The 20774-nt window shown below is 44.9% G+C and overlaps 1 protein-coding gene across 2 annotated transcripts in view; it reads right to left on the bottom strand.

Moving 5' to 3' along the window:
- Positions 1 to 20774, bottom strand: part of LOC126469893 (tyrosine-protein phosphatase 99A-like) — a 483039-nt gene that overhangs the window by 213668 nt on the left and 248597 nt on the right. The window contains exon 2 of one of the 2 annotated variants that reach the window (XM_050097234.1): positions 13975 to 14172. In XM_050097234.1, coding sequence (XP_049953191.1) covers positions 13975 to 14172 — 198 coding nt within the window. Of the gene's footprint in view, positions 1 to 13974; positions 14173 to 20774 lie in introns of those variants that run through there. The other variant, XM_050097235.1, reaches the window with a different exon arrangement.

The following is a 20774-nucleotide window of genomic DNA, read 5'->3' as shown; positions in this document are numbered from 1 at the left end:
GAAAATCTACGTCAAACAGGGAAGAACACCATATTGGCCGAGAATCGAAGCTGGCTGACAGAGCGGCTTGGAATCGGATCGTGGCCGCAAAGCCCTTGGCAACAGCATCCCAGATAATATGTGGGGTGAATACATATCTACAGGAAGCTGTATCATCAAAAACTATTCGACGCGGACAGCATGAATAGTAGAAATTTGTGTCACTAAAATACACAGCGAACCAACAATAATGGAAGAATGAATATCATCTGCTGAAATGAATCGTCATTCACATCATTCCTACAGTACGGACGCATCTGAGTACGGAGAATGCCAGCAGAAGCCTATGACGTTGAGTGACGCCGTCCTAACGAACAGCATGAAAGGGTTCTGTGATGCTGATGTCGTACTGTGGTCTTGCCCCCATTTGTTTCCCTGTATGGCCGTGTTACAGGATGGGATTATACACTGAAGAGTCAAAGAAACTGGTACACCTGCCTAATATCGTATAGGGACCCAGCGAGCAAGCAGAAGTGCCGCAAAACTAAGTGGCATGGACTCGACTAATGTCTGAAGTAGTGCCGGAGGGAACTGACACCATGAATCCTGCTTGCAGGGCTATCCGTACGAGTATGAGGGGTGGCGATCTCTTCTCAACATCACGTTGCAAGGCATCCCAGATATGCTCAATTACGTTCATGTCTGGCTAGTTTAGTGGCCAGCGGAAGTGTTTAAACTCAGAACAGTCTTCCTGGAGCCACTCTGTAGCAATGCTGGACGTGTGTCCCGCTGGAATGCCCAAGTTCGTCGGAATGCACAATGAACATGAACTGATGCAGGTGATGAGACAGGATGCTTACATATGTGTCACCTGTCAGAGTCGTATATAGACGTATCACGGGTCTCATATCACTCCAACGGCACATGCCCCACACCATTACAGAGCCTCCTCCACCTTGAACAGTCCCCTGCTGACATGCAGGGTCAGTGGATTCATGACGACGTCTCCATACCCGTACACGTCCACCCACTCGATACAATTTGAAACGAGACTCGTTCCGACCAGGCAACAAGTTTCCAGACATCAACAGTCCAATGTCGGTGTTGACGGGCCCAGGAGAGGCGTAAAGCTTTGTGTCGAACAGTCGTCAAGGGCACTCGGGTGGGCCTTCAGCTCCGAAAGCCCACATCGATGATGTTTCGTTGAATGGTTCGCACGCTGACTCTTGTTGATGGCCCAGCATTGAAATCTGAAGCAATTTGCGGAAGGGTTGCACTTCTGTCGCGTTGAATGGTTCTCTTCAGTCGTCGTTGGTCCCGTTCTTGCAGGATCTTTTTCCGGCCGCAGCGATGTCGGAGATTTGATGTTTTACCGGATTCCTGATACTTCCGGCACATTCGTGAAATGGTCGTATAGGAAAATTCGCACTTCACCGCTATCCCGGGGATGCTGCGTCTAATCGCTGGTACGCCGACAGTAACACCATGTTCGAACTCACTTAAATCTTGATAGCAAGCCATTGTAGCAGGAGTAACCGATCTAACAACTGTGCCAGACACTTCTTGTCTTATATAGGCGTTGCCAACCGCAGCGCCGTATTCTGCCTGTATAGGCCTACGTATCACTGTATTTGAATACGCATGCCTACACCAGTTTCTTTGGCCCTTCAGTGTATATCAGTATTCTTGACGAACACCTTCATCCAGTAGAGCAAACTTTGTTCCCTGGTGAATGACCAGTGCGCCAAGACAATAATGCTCACAATCACAGTTCTGTAATTGTCAGAGCCTTGTTTAATTAACACACTGATCAAATGCAAGAACTCGTGTGCAACCAATCGAATTCCCCCTCCGAGAACTTTTCTGAATTAGCGACAGTTTTGCAGAAGGAGTGGGCACACAGTCCTCTGACTGCGTGCACGACTAGTGTTCGCCCATCACGTGTCAAATAGGAGCTGTAACTCATGCAAGAGGAGAGCCTACATCCTATTAATAACGGTTATCTGTTTTGGGCAAGTGTTCATAGTATTTTATCCAACTCCTACAGATATCAGTGGTATGGCTATGTTAAGGTAATTAATAAGAAAGTCGATGATTATACTAACAACTGATGACAATGGTCTACTACTTCACTACATTACCATTCTACTGGGCATAACAAGACACCAGAATTTATGTACTTCTGTACATAGTTCTAAAGGAGTTTGAGTGTGCATATTATAGTACAGTGAAAAATTTAGATCCTGCTTATAAGACAAGAGGAGTAATTTTATTGTAACATAGCTAGAAAGACATTTTGATCCAGGGACGATCCGAAGAAGATCTTGACTACGAGACCAAATGCGAATAATGCCACTCTTAGTTTGCATCGGAGGGAGACCAACTGAGAGGAAGAAAAGAATCGTCTGGAGCAATGATTCCGGCTACCGAACATGACAGAACACAAAATGGACACACACATTGTAGTGCATAAGCACAGCGAATTTTACTACAAATTAATAATAACTATACAACTATTTTGTAAATGAATTTAATAATTTCGTTCTGTAATGACAGTAATACTGTTATTAATATGCTAATATCATTCTACATAAATAAAACTCCAAACTAATAAAAGTTTACATATATACACAAATTACGGATGGCTGTGTGGTCATGAAACCTAAAGCTAATAATAAAGAAAAATATTCACGAGACTACGCATATGCCGTGAAACTTCCTTATGGTCTTGCATAAGTTTTCGTTCCCAACGGAAAGCAAAACTGTTTTCAATGCACAAAAGTACAAGACTCTTCTAAGCAGAAGAACGCTTCACGTACTTTTATAATTTGAAAGTATATTAACATTTCTTACGTGTTACCTCCAGAGAGCTGCTAAAATATTTATTGTGCTGAAACTAGTTTCAACAGTACGTTGTCATCTGGCAGTCTTCAGAGTTTTAAAATGGAGTATGCCACAGACGTTTAACTTTAAAAAATGTGTGTATTTAGTGCTGTGGACGTAAATGGGCCCGGAGTATGGCATAAGCTCTGGGCTACATGATGTCATGTCACATTCCACACCCATTTAGGTTCATAGCACTAAATAGGTATACAACGTATTTTCAAACTATGGACGTGTGGTACACACCATTTCAAAATTCTGAAGTCTGCCAGATGATAGCAGACCGTCGAAACTCATTGCAGAACTACGAAAACTTTAGCAGTGTCTTGGTGGTTATACATAAAAATGTTTTTTGTTAAAGATGTGGAGCATGACTTACAGAAAAATATTAAAAATTCGCAGGCCGATAGCTTGTGTTACAAAGTCTAGTATAAATTCTGTAAACAAAGAGCTCAGCATGAGTGTAAGGCCTGCAGTCATTTCTTCTAGTGTATTAAGTTAGCTGTCTTGCAATTGCTCACGCAATATTTTTAGTGTTTGTTCAGATCCCGAATAATAGTTACCTAAGTTTCGAAATGAGGTTAACAAATAAGAAACGGCTTGACATCACATGCCAAGGTTTAGGACCCAACAGTTACTTAGATGTTGTGCACAGGAACGAGCTATTTGGGCTTATCTCGCTGTACAAACACACGACGTAAGCTGTGACAGAACGAGAGCCGCACACTGCTAGGGCGTCTCCGTGCCTTTCGTAGATACGAGAACTGAATGCCAGTTATCAACACAGGCGGCTTGAATTTGGAATAGCTGGAGATCAAAGATTTTAGTACCACGGGCGAATTGATGAAAGGCCCAGATATGATTACCAGTTACATAAAGGATGATGTGGTAGTCCGAAAGAAAAGTAGTAACTGTAATCACTACAGCACATCCCACGAGCGTTCAAGTATCACAAACTAACTGACCGAACTCCCTGACATCACTACTTCGTTGAAACGGGCTTTAGAGGTGGCGACCTGTTCTGTTTTTCAAATAGTCAGATATCGAAGGAACATTGATACTGCAGCGGTATATGCACTGTAACTGACAGATTACAACTGTGCACTGGGCCAGGACTTTAAGAGCAATGCCCGTACAAGGCAGTGCTCTGGGAATTGCAACCGGACCAACAGCTATAATCTGTCAGGAATACCTGTCTTTCATTCTTTTATGTGACCCCTTAATGACATTAACGATTCCCAGAGACATAACAGAAGTTGTAATGATTATATCGTCTTTAGTGAAAACTTGTGCCAGACTGGCACTCGAGAACGTATTCCCTGTTTTTATCGAGCACTCATCTAAGCCAAGAGTGTATCGAGCAAACATCCAGACCTCACTCAAAATTTCGCTGACATAGATGTTTCTTCGTATGGTTTCCGATGACTACAACCAGAAGTGTCCCACGGGGTGTGCGTGAGTAGCACCACTAAGGGAACGGATTTGATGGAGGATGGTCTAAATGGTTAAACCGACTGATGACGCGAATTATCGTTAGTCACGACACGTGCGTTACATTGCACGATTAGCTATTCATGCCAGTTTTCTCTGGTTGACAACGACATCTTCATTTAAATGAATGCAATTCAACTGAACACGACGTCGCTACGTTTAGGAATTGCCATCCTAACAGCGAACGAAGAATACATTCTCCCATATAGCGCCTTGACACAAGAAAACAATACTTGCGATTTTAACTACACTGCCTGACAAAAAAGGTGAAGCACCCAGAAGACATGGTCGGATGTAAATGTCATTTCGTACACGTACACACCATCGTCGGGTATGTAAACAACTGTTGCTGTTGCTGTTGTTGTTGTGGTATTCAGTCCAGAGACTGGTTTGACGAAGCTCTCCATGTTGCAGTAAAGCTGCATGCCCTCGGGAAAAATTACGGCTGTAGTTTCCCCTTTCAGCTGTTTGCATTATCAGCACAGCAAAGCCGTTTTGGTTGATGTTGGCCACATCAGTCAATCATCCGGACTATTGCTCCTGCAACTACTGAAAAGGCTGCTGCTCCTCTTCAGGAGCCACACGTTTGCCTGGCATCTCAACAGACACCCCTCCGTTGTGGTTGCACCTACGGTACAGCGATCTGCATCGATTAGGCACGCAAGCCTCCCCACCACCGGCTAGGTCCATGGTTCATGGTTCATGTGGGGTGTAAACAACTATAGTTTCAATTCTTTGCGTCAGGTAGAATGGCTACTAGAATGCATTAGTTCTGTTCATGTTTAGATTTGTTACAAGGCCTGGTAGGGATATAAGATGTTGAGTGAGCACTATGAAGGATTCGGACATTCCGTGTACTCTTGTGACACAATGTTACCACCACCTGACATTTGAAATGGGCCTCACTGTTGGTCACGTTTGACCGGCTGGTCGAATCGTGCAGTAATCAGATTTTTGGGGCATCCGGATGTGACAGTGGCGCGAAACTCGACTGCATGGGAACATGAGGGCAGACATACTGGCCGTTAAGTTTCCGCTCGACCACGTCTGACCACCACAAGGGACGATCGCCATATGATGCACCGAGCACATAGTAACTCTTTCACATCTGCACCTGCCATCATAGAACATATAATGGACTCCGTGCAATATTATGTGTCATCCCGCAGCACTGGTCAGAAACTCGCAACAGGTGCAGTAGGCGATTACCATCCCACGTGTATGCTGCCGTTAACACCACAATACAAACGGTTGCGTTTGGAGCTGTATCGTAACCGGGAAGCATGGGTTGCTGATGAATGTCGGCGCAGTTTGTTCAGCGATGAATCGCTGTTCTGCACTATCTCGGATGACAATTGTCGACGAGTTTGAGGGCGACCTGGGGATAGGTACCATTCTTCCAATGTTTTCGACAGGCACAACGGTTTTACTGCCCGACGTCGTGGTGTGGGGAGCCATCGGGTATGACGTCAGGTCCCATCTGGTAGTGACGCAACGGTACATCATGGATATCCTGTGCCCTTGTATGTTGCGACCGCATCTTGGTGCCATTTTCCAACAGGACAATGCTCCTACAAACTTGGCACGTGTCTCTATGGTCCGTATGAGTAATGTTGAGGTCCCCAGATCTCTTCCCGATAGAACGTGTGTGGGACCACCTCAGATGTCGGTGCCAGTATCCAGGATATCAAGAAACAGTTGCAACAGTTCTAAATCAGCTGGCCTCAGAAGAAGAAACAACAGCTTTGTGACACCCTTCCTAACAGAATCGGTGCATGAATCCAGACCATATGGGGTACAACTTCGTAATGAGCAGTTGGGTCATACTGCCAATTTCATTATAAATGTGACTCGATTTTTCAATCACTGAAATAACATCAAATACCCTCTCAACCCATGAAGTTACATTTCGTTTCCTCGCCCCCTTCTGGGCGCCTTACTTTGTCGGGCAGTGTAGTTTCTGAGACTTTGTTTTCTGTGAACAGAGCTGCACGGGATCACGCAACAACCAGAAGCTGCTGTAATCTTTATTACTTTATTTGACCAAAACTGGGTGTCGATAAATACGTGCACGTCACAGCAGGTGTTTATGATGCCGTTATGCCGTTCTATAAGTTTCAAACACGTGAAAAATATGTTTCCACCGAAGTTGCATCTTCTGTTAATACTGAAAAAGAACATGCCTGTGTAAAGGTGTGAATTTCGTTCTTTTCTACGAAGACATCCCGAAAGTTGGGAGGAGCATTGATCTAAAATCTAATTTATTCCGAAGGACTAAACTGTGCTTCGTCAGAGTGGTTCTTCCGAAGAATACACTAATCGTAGCAGTTCTCAATGTCTACCATTTTTTGTTTCTTTTCAGGTATATTTATGACACTGGTTTCTTTACCACGAGTTGTTCTGTGGCAGCTGCAGCTATTATGTTACATTTCATAATCGTTTCTACTGTTCAAGACACAAGAGATTCTAAATGGATGTAAGTTTTTCAAATGTTTTAATACTGGATCAAATATCAATTTTGGAATCTACGTACAGAATGTTCACATATTTTAACTGTTCAGATTTACGTGATATAAAGTATGTAACCCATGACGAACTCTGAGCGTTCACATGTGCACTTGAGAACAGAGAAAAAGTTACGAACTATTATCAGTTACACATCTGAAATTCATAATAACAAGTCATTTAAATAATAAGCATGCAAATTGTTCAAATGTGTTACCTTTATGATGTATACTGCAACCCGCGTGCGTGGGCAGCACTTAACGTAAGAACCAAGCAGAAAAATATTAAAAATGTACTTAAGGTCACTGGACAAAAATTTTATCACCTGCCGTGTCACAGCTAATAGTAGCTTCACGCGCCTGCAAACTTCGTTGATTGAGGTGGAACGGGAAGAAACTGTTTGGGGACTGTAAGCTACTCCTGTTCACGACGTCAATCGAGGCCTCATTAGTCCTGCGTCACACAGGGGTGTGCGGACTCTAACGGAAAGGTAATCGTGTTGCGTGGAAGATTTCCCAATCGTAGCCTCGCACACTGTCCACTGGCTTAGCAGAAAAATACAGCCGAGTCTGCAAGGCATTTAGGTCACATTCGCACCGAAACGCCATGGCAAACCGAAACTGTCATCCAGTGTCCCGGTTAGTGGAGAAAAATCGCTTCGCACGGGGTAAATATTGATGTTGGGAGTCAGCGTTACTCCATCCAACATGAACATCCAACATCTGCACATCTGGCGGAGGGTAAATCGAACCCCGGTCCATGTCGGCGATGATTGTGCGTGTAAGCTTCAACTTCAATAGTTTTACTCTCTTGGTCACTGCGCGACGAAGTGATACGTTTAGTGACTCATACTGGAATGCAGAGTATTGCAGTTTTGTAAGACTCTCTGTTAAGCACTCGCCTTTCTTATTCAGCCTTCCACTGAAGTTAGGTGACCATTTGTGAAGCGCTCTCGTGCTGCCTTCCCAACCCATGGAAAAACACCTACAGATCCCAAAATGTTTATATCAGAGCTTCCTACATTATTGTGAAGGGAGCACTGTGGAATGGTGCACAACATTCAGTAATGCAGTGAGGCGAATCACTATGAGTTGTAAAGAGGGATTTAAATATGTGGAACAATTTCCTGTGGCCTTACTTAGCCATTGCCAACAGCTCTGAATGAAAACGCTGAAGTGTCAGGAGTCATAGCCTACGCAGTTGACATACTGATTGTGGTGGCAGAGGACTAAACAGCCAGACTGGAAACAAAAGCGTGTGATATACTTGCTCGGATCTAAAAGTGATGCTCAGGCGATAGATTGGAAATCGCATCAAAAGATTACCTACCTGCTGCTCACAGGCAGCCTCTCCCGCTCGTAGAATTCTACTCTGAGAACTGGGTGAGTTCCAATGCCCCGCAGTGAAGTCAGTAAAAGTACACTGACGGAAAAAAATCGCAACACCAGGAAGGAGTTGTACGACATAAACGAAAGTTGGTAGGCCTGTTTCTATATCTCACAGATAATGGCTATTCAAATTTCGCGCCAGTCGCATAAGAGTGGCGCTAGTAGCGCCACTACGAGGATGCAAATCAGGTTTGCTTTAAATACACTCTGTAACGGCCGTGAGCGTTAGGTACCTTTGAGATTGGACGGACAGTTGATGTTCGTCAAGAATGCATTCAAGGCGATAAAGACGCCATTAAGCGGAGGTTTACTATCTTTTGGTTCAAAAAATCGATTTTTCAAAAATTGCATTTTTGGATCCATAAAAGTGCTTGGAATCCACCCTTAAACAGTTTTTCCGAATGCAGAACGGAAATGAAACTTCCTGGCAGATTAAAACTGTGTGCCGGACCGAGACTCGAACTCAGGACCTTTGCCTTTCGCGGGCAAGTGCGCAACCATCTGAGCTACCCAAGCACGTCTCACGCCCCGTCCTAACAGCTTTACTTCTACCAGTCTCGGTCGGGCACACAGTTTTAATCTGCCAGGAAGTTTCATATCAGCGCACACTACGCTGCAGAGTGAAAATCTCATTCTGCAGAACGGAAATGTTTGTTATTCGCGGATGAACAAAAAAATGCACCTGCTTGAAATCGGTCTTTTTCACGCAAAAGTTTTTTTTTTCTTTCGGAGGACGAGTTATTGTACCGGTGCTTGGGAGGAAACACACAAAATTCAAATGAAAGTTCGAACGCGTGTGTTTGGAAGTTTGCCCCCAAGCACTTTCATTCTGGTGCGAAGACTGTGGAAAACCGCGCGACCGCTACGGTCGCAGGTTCGAATCCTGCCTCGGGCATGGATGTGTGTGATGTCCTTAGGTTAGTTAGGTTTAAGTAGTTCTAAGTTCTAGGGGACTGATGACCTCAGATGTTAAGTCCCATAGTGCTCAGAGCCATTTGAACCATTTGACTGTGGAGACTGAGACTTTCCTGGCAGTGAGTACCTTCAACGAAGGGTATTCAGCAATTCTAAAGACCACGACAATGATGGGCGTCACCCTGGGACTCTATTCGACGCAATTCGCCAAGCATTCGGACGACCACCTGATTCAAGCGGCCGAAAACCGCTTGTCACCGGCCGTATGAGCGGCTCTAGAGCAGCGCAGGATGGCCCAGATCGTGCAGAAAGCCCTCTACGAGGAAGAGGAAGGACTAGTTTATGGACCCGGAATAGCAGATTGAACGTACCTTGCAGAATATTGCATTTATATGTAGTCAAAACTTCAAACGCGTTTTTCTAGAAATGACGTTTTTTTGTCACGCGATTTGGTAACTTCAAATCTACTGAACCGATTGGCATGATTCTTTGTTTCAGACGAAGCTACCTAAATTGCCTAGGAGTTTTACCACTTTTATTCCGATCCATCAACCATAAATATTTTTACTTAGCCGACGAAGTCGAAAAATCGACGAAAAAAAACCCTATTTTTTCAAATGGCCGCCATTTTGTTTCCTATGGTCCAAATAACTTAAGCGAGGTAAACTCTTAAAGAATCTTATATGCTTCGTTAACGTCAACTCAATTTTGATTTCAGATGAGCCGGCTGACCTGCGTCACACCGCGCCTGGAGGTCTACATCGAAATTTTGTTTCGTTCCGACGACACTTCCACCTTTGCTCTTCGACATTTCCGGTCGAAAAAATTCCAGTTTGTAGAGGAAATATCAATAAACATTTTGACCAAATTTGACATTGATATCTATGACACATCCCGAGAAAAAAATTCTCAAAAAACATGCTTTTTTCGGGCCAAAGATAGTAAACCTCCCCTTAACAACACCCCACTGAGTTTGAACGAGGTAGTGTAATAGCTGAATATTGCAGTACGAATGGGCAGGAACATAGCCACTGTACATGACTGAAGGCAGCGATGTTCAAGAGAATGTACAGTCGTAAGAAGACCGGGCTCTGAACGGCCACGTGGCACTACCGAGAGGGAAGACCACTGAGTTCAGCGTATGGCTCTAGCGGATCGTACTGCATCTGCAGCAGCAGTTGGCTCCACGGTGACACAACGAACTGTTACAAATCGGGCGCTCCAATAACAGCTCCGAGCCAGACGCCTTGTAGCGCGCATTCCACCGACCCCAAACCACCGTCATTTGCGACTTCAATAAAGTCAAGCGAGAGCTCATTGGAGGGCTGGGTGGAGGTTTGTTGTGTCTTCTGATGAACGCTGTTCTGCCTCGGTGCCATTGATGGCCGTATGTTGGTTAGAAGGTGGCTAGCTGAGGTTCTGCAACAAACCTGTTTGCGTGCTACACACGCTGGACCTAGCCCTGGAGTTACGGTCTGGGGTGCGATTTCGAATGACAGCAGGACCATTCTCGTGGTTATCCCACGCGCCCTGACTGCAAATTTGTACGTCAGTCTGGTGATTCGACCAGCTGTGCTACGATTCACGAACAGCTTTCTGTTGCTTGTTACGGTCCGCGCGGCTCCCTCCGTCGGAGGTTCGAGTCCTCCCTCGGGCATGTGTGTGTGTGTTGTCCTTAGCGTAAGTTAATTTAAGGGGGGTAGGACGGCAAACGGACCGACCTGCAGCAGGAGAGGCGCCACAGGACATTTTAATTTTCACTGTCTATACTTTTACAAATAAATTCATAAAACTTTGTCAGCATGACCAGGAAGGATTCAGAATTCACACTCATAGCAGTGGAAGTTCGAAAACATAACGAGGTAATTTTTTTTGCATGTGAAATTTCATCATTTTTTTTCACTTACTAATGGCAGCATTTGTTGCTATAGGTACACGTTTCTTCATAAGTAAGATAGATGCTTTGATGAATTATGCACAGCATACAAACCATACTTAAAGGTGTATAAAACTCTAGAATTTCCCAAATCTATTAAAAGCTGTGGTAAAAAATGAGGTAATCAACTATAAAATTTGTGTTTTTTCTAAACATGAAGTTTAAAATATAACAGCTCATTCGTTTTTTCATAAATTACATAAATTCTAGAGTTTCATACACCTGTAAGTATGGTATGTATGCTATGCAAAATTCAACGAAGAATCTCTCTAACTTATGAAGACAAGTGTACCTACAGCAACAAATTCAGCCATTAGTAAGTGAAAAAATGATGAAATTTCACACGTAAAAAAAATCACTTCGTTACGCTTTCGACCTTCCACTGCAATGAGTGTGAATCCTGAATCCTTCCTGGTGATGCTGACAAAGTTTATGAATTTATTTGTAAAAGTATAGACACTGGAAATTAAAATATCCTGTGATGCCTCTCCTGCTCCAAGTCGGCCCGTTTGACGTCCTACCCCCATTAAGTTAGATTAAACTGTGTGTAAGCATAGGGACCGATGACCTCAGCAGCCCCCACGTCTCGACATACATCGTGTTTCCTTGATTTCCTATAAAGCAGGCGCTAGTTACGTGATGTAACCACTAAAGCTTCCACGCTGTTTCACTCGTATGAACATGATCTTCGCGTTATGATGTACTTGCGCTCTTCTAACATGTACGTTAATTCCTATTTTGTGTTCAGAGATCTTGTGACACAAATCGATAATGGGAATGTGGTGTGTCACCAACTTAATCCTCTTAGATGGCACGTACAGTGTTGTGTGTACACCAGACGTTGGATATGTGTATCGATATGACAATGCAGGGCACTGGTTTGTAATTAATTTTATGTTTTTCATATTCCCTTCTTTACTCCACGACAATGACAATACACTACAACTATTTTAACTATTCCTAGAGTATGTTAGTCTTCTGTGTGCACGGCTGCTGTTGGTGGGCGTTAGCATGATACAGGGCTAGCAAAAACTGTTGAATACGGCACCCTTTGTCGATACTCTATTACAAATTCTGTAATTTTTCCCACATGCACAGGCTACAGAGCGCCGACTTTATAAGACTGTAGTACACTAGCAGCACAATCCTCAGAGATAGCAATTGTCACGTTCATCACGTTAAAACTGTAACTTTTTGGCATAAAGCAACACCAGATCTGAAGATAACAGCGAAGTTCAAATGGCTCTGAGCACTATGGGACTCAACTGCTGAGGTCATTAGTCCCCTAGAACTTAGAACTAGTTAAACCTAACCAACCTAAGGACATCACAAACATCCATGCCCGAGGCAGGATTCGAACCTGCGACGGTAGCGGTCTTGCGGTTCCAGACTGCAGCGCCTTTAACCGCACGGCCACTTCGGCCGGCTAACAGCGAAGTCGCCAGAGTCGAACGCAACTGAAAACATTTGACAGTGTCTCAAATAATATGCCACATTTCGTAGATGATATTCACGCATGTTGACCCGACGAGTTAATTGTGGTGGTGGTAGTAATGGTAGCAGTTAAGACATCAATACCTCCTCTGCATCCACAGTCTTATCTGGTCTACGCTACACCGAAATGCAGCTTGCAAGGCTCGTGTCGATTTCACACGTTATTGGTATTATGGTGGTACTTTTTTGTCCAGTGAGCTTAATGTAAACAACAACATACAAATATAAATTTTTTGTCTGTTACAAATGTGATAGACCGCGAAAAACTTTCTGAGCAAGTTCATTATCAGTGTTGGGTCCGACAAAGAAAACAATAAGAAATGTTTTACAGTATGGAGAGTGATTTTAGGGAACACAATACTGTTCACACTAAAGCACTAAGGTATTTAAAGTTTCCCTGCAGTAGTGTGTAGCTAAGAAGGCAGGTGGCGGGGAGATGCGCAGCAGGGTGCGTGTACTGCGTGAGAGGCCAGCCAGTTGTGTCATTCTGCCGATGCTGTCCGAAGTTAGAAGTTACCGCATGGGCGAGCGAGTTGAACATTCTCTCGCGCTTGGAAAACAGTGACAGGAGGGGGATGGGGAGGGAGAGAGCGAGGGAGAGGGGAGAATGAGGGGGATGGGGAGGGAGAGGGGCAGGGAGAGGGGAGAGAGTGGGAGGCAGAGGTGGGAGAGGGGAGCATTTGAGAGAGGGAGGGAGGAGGGGCGCGTGTGAGAGAGGGAGGGAGGGAGGAGGGGCGCGTGTGAGGGAGAGGGAGGGTGGGAGGGAGCATGAGAGGGATGGAGGGAGGGGAGAGGGCGAGTGAGGGAGGGAACGGAGAGCTCGAGTGATGGAGGGAGAGGGGAGTGTGAGGGAGGGTGGGAGAGGGGAGTGCGAGGGAGGGAGGGAGGGAGGGAGAGGGCAAGTGAGAAGGGGGGATGGGAGGGGGCAAGTGATCTCTCTCTCTCTCTCTCTCTCTCTCTCTCTCTCTCTCTCTCTCTCACACACACACACACACACACACGCACACACCTACCTCCCTCCAACATGCATCACTCAGCTGCCTTCTTAGCTTACCACAGCACTAAGGGGATTTGTTAGAACAGAAATCTAAAATTCATTGAAATTAAAGAGGGAATTACTTCTAAGGGTACAACGTTCTATGGTAAAAACTCGTAGCTAATGATACTGAATAAAAAGTTGATACGAATCTATCGCTGGAAACGCAGTTTTATGTCCCTCAGTAACTACGCTAGAAAGAAGCTACATCAGGGTCCGCTAACCAGGTTTCCGCACTGTAGCATTAAGACGAATATACCAGAAAGGAGTGAAAGAACTAGTTCGCTAATCCAGATGAGAGGCAAACGGCAGACAAAAGATAGTAATTGGTGTTTGTGTGAACTTACTGAGGTTGGTGAGCTCGAACTCGATCTTCTTGTTGGAGCTGACGTTGCGCATGGACTGCACTTCGGTGTAGTTGGCGTGCATGTAGTAAACACGGTAGCCCGTGATCAGGCCGTTGGGCTTCTCGGGCTGCAGCCAGCTCAGCTTGAGAGAGTTAGAAGAGACTCGGAGGACAGTCACGTTCCTCGGCTGGCTCGGCACTGCAACACACAACACACTAGATATCAGATTTGCTTATTTCATAAAAGGTTAACGTTCATCGTTGAATACAGTAGAGTCCAGAATTGAAGCAACAAACCGCTATTTCCACGTCTTGTGCCTAATTCACGATATTATCACACAACCTGCCAACCAGATGCCCGTACGGTCGTGTTCTGCACGGGAGTTGGCATTCCGGTCCACGGACAACCACGCCAACGCTGACGTCACGGCACCTGTCAAACGGGGTAGTGTTTGCCGGCTAGTCTCACATCCACAATCGCTGTGTACACAGTCACAGACGGTGAAGTATGGCACATAGAAGACGCCTACCTGACACACTGCGGTGGAGGACCATAGGAGGAGTGGAAGCAGAACGGTCGGAAACTATTGTGGCCCGATGGCTTAATGTGAATCGTACTGTTGTTTCTCGAACGTGGTGACAGTTTACAGAAACCGAAACTGCATCCGGAAGACCAGGGCAGGGACGACCACGTGTGACATCAGAAAGAGAAGACCGTTAATTCGCTGTAAGGGCACGACAGTACTGCCTTAGTACTGCACGGCAATGGCATCTGATCTTGTAGCATCCACTGGACACATTGTATCGAGGCGAAGGGTGTACAAAAGGCTTCGGCAGAGTGGCCTTTACTATTGGAGACCAGCTGTACGTGTACCTCTGATACGTATTCACAGAAGGCAGCGTCTAGAGTGGAGCCGTCAACTTGCCACCTGGACGATCGAGCAGTTGGCCGAAGTTCTTTTCACAGATAAGTGCTGATTTGGTCTAGGGAGTGATTCTCGGCAGATTTGCTTCTGGGGGGAACATGGAACACGATTTCGGGACCCAAATATTGCGGAAAGAGACCGGTATCGACGACGATCCCTAATGATGTGGGGACAGATTATGTTTACCACTGCCGGCCGCGGTGGTCTAGCGGTTCTAGGCGCGCAGTCCGGTACCGCGCGACTGCTACGGTCGCAGGTTCGAATCCTGCCTCGGGTATGGATGTGAGTGATGTCCTTAGGTTAGTTAGGTTTAAGTAGTTCTAAGTTCTAGGGGACTGATGACCTCAGATGTTAAGTCCCATAGTGCTCAGAGCCATTTGAACCATATGTTTACCACTCAAACATCTCTTCATGAAATTGTATGGGTGAGTTGGCAAGGTGTAACTGCTGTCAGGTATTGTGACGAGATCTTGGAACCTCATGTGCAGTTGTTGCGAGGTGCTGTGGACCAAGACTTCGTAATGACGGATGATAATGCTCGACCGCACAGAGCAAGGGTGGTCGATGTTTTCCTGGAAACGGTAGATATTGTACACATGGCGTAGCCTGCACGTTCTTCCGATATGAATCCCATAGAACATGTCTGGGATGCACTAAGGAGATGTGTTGCGTCACGTCAGCATCCACCAACCACTCTCCAAGACTTGCGAGCAGCTCTCCAGAAAGAAGGGGCGTTATTGCCTCAACAAGAGATTGATGACATCATTCATAGCATGCCCCGTCGTTGTCAGGCCTGTATTGCTGCGAGAGGTTGTCACTCCCCATAGTGAGCACATTAACCAATTGTTGGTGTACAAATCCGTTAAGCTGGAAGAAACGAAGGACTTTTTTGTCTACCGTTATGCATGCTGCATTTGTTTATGTTCTGTATTCTTTACATTGTTTCCACTTTACTATCACTCCTTTATACTGTTTTGTGGAAAAATAAACGCAACACTGCAAAATTTCCGTTTGTTGCTTTAATTTTGGACACCTGCGTACGATTTACATGCCAGTATAAACTATACTGCTTATCACTTCACCGTATTTTACGAGAAATAGAGCTATACGATCTAGCTTTAATTTTTACAGGCTTTTCTTCATTTCCTTTACAGACTCCAAGGATATAGAGGGTGGTCAGAAACAGTCTGAAAAGGTTGTAAGGGTGTTGCAGGGTAGACTGTGCAGAAAAATAATTGTTAAGAAAAAATTCGACGCGTTGCGCCGTTTCCGAGTTAATTAGCATTGAAGATAGCCGATCACGCCGTTTCGCGCACAAATTCAAGCAGGCCGCCAAATACAATTAGCATCAGTTCCTCTCCTAGCGTAAATGATAGCGCACAAGACTGTGGCTCTGGTTCGATCGTTACTATCGTCCCACGTCCAATTTTTTTATGACACTCTTGTTAGGTTTTAGGAAGCAAAACGAGAAACAAATTTAGGGACACCGTCGCTGGCTGGATGCTTGAATTTGCGTGTGCAAAGGCCTGATCGGCTGGTTTCAGTTTTAATTAACTCGGAAACGGCGGAACGTATCGATTTTTTTTTCTTTCTCTGCACATCCTACACTGCAACACACATACAAATTTTTCAGACTGTTTCTGTCCATCGTGGACAGATAAGATTTTCGAAAAGTGTGCTACACCATACCATACAATCGAAGCACAAAAAAGATCCGATTACAGCGAGCATTTCCAGTCGATTTACCTGGAAAGACGAATACTTGATCGATAAAATCCACTATATTCTCTTGAACCGTGAAGTCCATAGTTACAAAATATATTGACGGATGGGCGATTAAAACTGATGCCAGAGACAGGGATTCGTGTGAGACTGTTTTGAATGTCTCATCTTCCTTACAAAACAGACTCGTGACGATAATGTCTTGGACCTCCCAGTAAGGAACAGACCTGTGCATTTCGAACCAATTAACATAGAGGAGGGCATTAGTTATTATTGACGACAGATGTTACAAGGGATATTAATAAATATGGGAAAATATTTTTGATTAGCAGAGTGATCGGAAGTAAACTGCAAAATATCTGAGTAGTCAGCATAAAATATTCAGTTCTGAGTACGAAGATGTAGAGTAAAAATGACGAAATTTAGAAACATTGTGCAATACGCGTTAGACCAATACGTGCCGGGCAAGGTTGTGACGGACGATAAAGACCAACTGTGGTACATCAGCGGTATTAGAAAGTTACTACGAAAGCAAAGAGAACTTCATCACGGATTTAAACAAAGTGGAAGTCTAGCTGATAAATAAAAGCTGAACGAAGCCAAAATGAGCGTAACAAGCGCAATGCGAGAAGCGTTCACGAGATTCAAAAGTACAATATTGTCTACAGATGTGACCAAATGGCCGAAGTAGTTGTGGTATTACTTGAAATCAGTAAGAAGAACCATCTACTCGGTCGCTGTGGTATTACTTGAAATCAGTAAGAAGAACCATCTACTCGGTCGCTCAGTGACCGTAATGGGAAAAAAGCAGAAGATGACAGAGAGATGGTCGAAATACTCAATTCGGCCTTACAAAACTGCTTCACCACGGGAAGTCCGAATGTGGGCCCTCCGTTCACTCATCACACAAATGCCAAAATTATAGATGTTGATATAAATGGTCGCTGAATAGAAAATCAGCTAAAATCACTTAATAGTGGACAGCAATTGGAATGGATGGGTTGTTGGATAAATACCTTTGAGATTTTAAACAGGTAATGCGAAGTAACTTGTCCCCTTCTAGTAGTAGTTTATCGTTGGAAGAATGAAGAGTGCCAAACAGTTGAAAAAAAAAAAAAAAACAACCCGAAACAGGTAATTCCTGTTTTGAGGGTAGCTCGTCGAATTGATGCGCATAACTGTAGGCTTATATTGCTGACGTCAGTTTGTTGTAAAATTATGAAACATGTTTGTTACGTACCAAGCAAAAGGTACAGAACAAATACCGGGAGAAAGCGCCACCACACAGGCACAACATGCCTCTCGCCTCTCAGTTCCGCGCAGCAGCCTCCAGATGGCGCTGCTGCTTCCGCGCGTGTGTCGCGTACGTCAACGGATAGTGTGGACAGCTGCCACCAGGAGCACTGTCACCCGCGGACTACATTGCTTCCGCCTTGTATTGGCAGATACGGGAATCCTTCCACCGATAGGCACCAAAACACGACGCGCAGCAGACAGACAGTCACGATCCAGCAATTAGTCAGTCCAGTTCCTGCAACCTGTTTAGTACAGTATTCTGAAGACTACCTACCAACTTAGCGGTTGCTATTTTCGGAGAACTAGAACTATAAACAGAGCGATTGCACAATTATCTCCAGTTATAGTGACAATACTATAAACTGCCAAGAGACAGAAAAGTTATTGAGATTTCATTGTTTTAAGTATAGGACATCAAGTGCCACGCTTCAAATTGTATCAAAGTTAAGTACCATATTGTAACATAATCTCAATAAATGTCATTTGTTATTATTTTGCTCTGTTGTCATATTTCTGTTATAGTGCCGCCCTATCAGACAAGCGCTAATAAGCGAGCATGCCAGGAACCACCTTTAAGGACGTATAGCAAGGAAATATTTTTTTGCTGCCGTGGATGTTGGGGGACGTTTTCCTTGACTTTCGGAAGGCAATCGATACAGTTCCGCACTACCTTTTAGTGAGCAAAATATGAGTATATGTAGTAATGGACAAGATACATGTTATTCGCAACGGGACGAAATCGACAGTTGTAAATTTCTGGAGTTCTACAAGGAAGTGTTACTAGGCTGTTACTGTTTACAATATATGTAACTGATCTATTTACATGCATGTCTGAAAGAACAGACACTGTTGACGATCCACAGCTGCACGAAATACGTTCTAAATTAATTCACTGACAGCGATTTCCTTGACGTCAGCTATATTACGTACAGATCTTCTATCCAATAGACATATGAAAAGGTTCGAGTTCCGGTCCAGCACAAATTTTCACATGTTGTTATTGCGTAGAGAGCTACGCTGAGGTGAAAAAAGTCATGAGGTACCAATATGCACGTATACAGTTGGCGGTAGTATCGTGTACACAACGTATAAAATGGCAGTGCATTGGCGGAGCTGTCGTTTGTACTGAGGGGATTCATGTAAAAAGGTTTCCAGCGTTGTACTGAGGGGATTCATATAAGAAGGTTTCCAGCGTGATTATGGCCGCACAACTGGAGTGGACTTTGAAGGAGTGGTGGTAGTTGGAGCTAGACACATGGGACCTCACATTTCTGAAATCGTTAGGGAATTCAATCTTACGAAATCCACAGTGCCGAGAATACCAAATTTCAGGTATTTCTTCTCATCGTGGACAATGTAGCGGCCGACGGTCTTCACTGAACGACCGAGAGCAGCGGCTACAGTTGTCGATCCTTACAGACAAGCAACACTGCAAGAAATAACTGCAGAAATCTGTGTAGGAGGTCTGACGAACGTATCCGTTAGGACAGTGCGGTGAAATCTGGCGTTAATGGGCTATGGCAACAGACGACAGACGCGAGTGTCTTCGCTAACAGCACGTCATCGCTTAGAGCGCTTCTCCTGGACTCGTGTCCATATCGGTTGTACCCTAGACGACTGGAAACTCTTAGCCTGGTCAGATGAGTCCCAATTTCAGTTAGTAAGATCTGATGGCAGGTTTTGAGTGGTGCAGAGCCCACGAAGCCTTGCATTCAAATTGTCAAAAAGGCACTGTGCAAGCTGGCGGTGGCTCCATAATGGTGTGGGCTGTGTTTACATGGAATGGACTGAGTCCTCTGGACCAACTTAACCGATCATTGACTGGACGGCTACTTGAGATCATTTGTAGCCAGACAACGAATGACTTTTTACAGACGACAATGCGCCATGTCACCGAGCCACAACCGTTCGCGATTGGTTTGAAGAACATTATGGACAATTTGGAAGAAAAACTTGGCCGCCCAGATCTCCCGACATGAATCTCATCGAACATTTACAGGGCAGGGCTTAATCGAGATGTCAGTTCGTGCACAAAATTATGCGCCAGCAAAACTTTCGTAATTGTGGAGGATATAGAAGCGGCATGGCTCAATATTTCTGCAGGGGACTTCCAACGATTTGTTGAGTCCATGCCACATCGTGCTGCTGCACTACGCCGGGAAAAAGATCTAACACGATATTGGGAGGTATCTCATGACTTTTGTCACCTCAGTGTATATCTAATACAGGTATTCCCTGTCAGCGAATTAATTTCGAATAAATGGTCTACTGAACAACGTCGGAAGTTCGATAATCCTTCAGACGATCTGCCGTTGTCTACAGGAAGGTAGTACTGCCAGGAGACTGTAGTGAAATGACGGAAGACCTGCCGAGGATATGCTGTTGGTGCGGGGACAGGCACTTTACCAGAAGTAAATTCATTATTGTTCGATCACGCAAGTGGTGAAAGCTCAGTAACAAATGTAAAATACCTATGACTAACTGCGCGTAGTCAGGCTGCATCCAAGACAGAAAAGAAGTGGATTAAGCCGTCCTTTCGTGGGAAGATGAAGCTAACGTTGACGTTGACACGGAAGGGACATCCGATCTACGAGGGCCAAAAAAATCAAATGGCTCTGAGTACTATGGGACTTAATTTCTGAGGTCATCAGTCCCCTATAACTTAGAACTACTTAAACCTAACTAACCTAAGGACATCGCACACATCCATGGCCGAGGCAGGATTCGAACCTGCGACCGTAGCGGCCACGCGATTCCAGACTCTGGCGCCGAGAACCGCTCGGCCACACCGGCCGGCACGAGGGCCAGAGCCGTCGGCACACGGGCCGAGCTGGTTAACGTGGTCTGCGCTCTCCAG

The sequence above is a fragment of the Schistocerca serialis genome, chromosome 3 (assembly GCF_023864345.2).
Source record: "Schistocerca serialis cubense isolate TAMUIC-IGC-003099 chromosome 3, iqSchSeri2.2, whole genome shotgun sequence".
NCBI classification, from domain to species: domain Eukaryota; kingdom Metazoa; phylum Arthropoda; class Insecta; order Orthoptera; family Acrididae; genus Schistocerca; species Schistocerca serialis.
The sequence above is the reverse complement of the archived record's forward strand: the minus strand, read 5'-3'. Positions and strand labels throughout refer to the sequence as shown.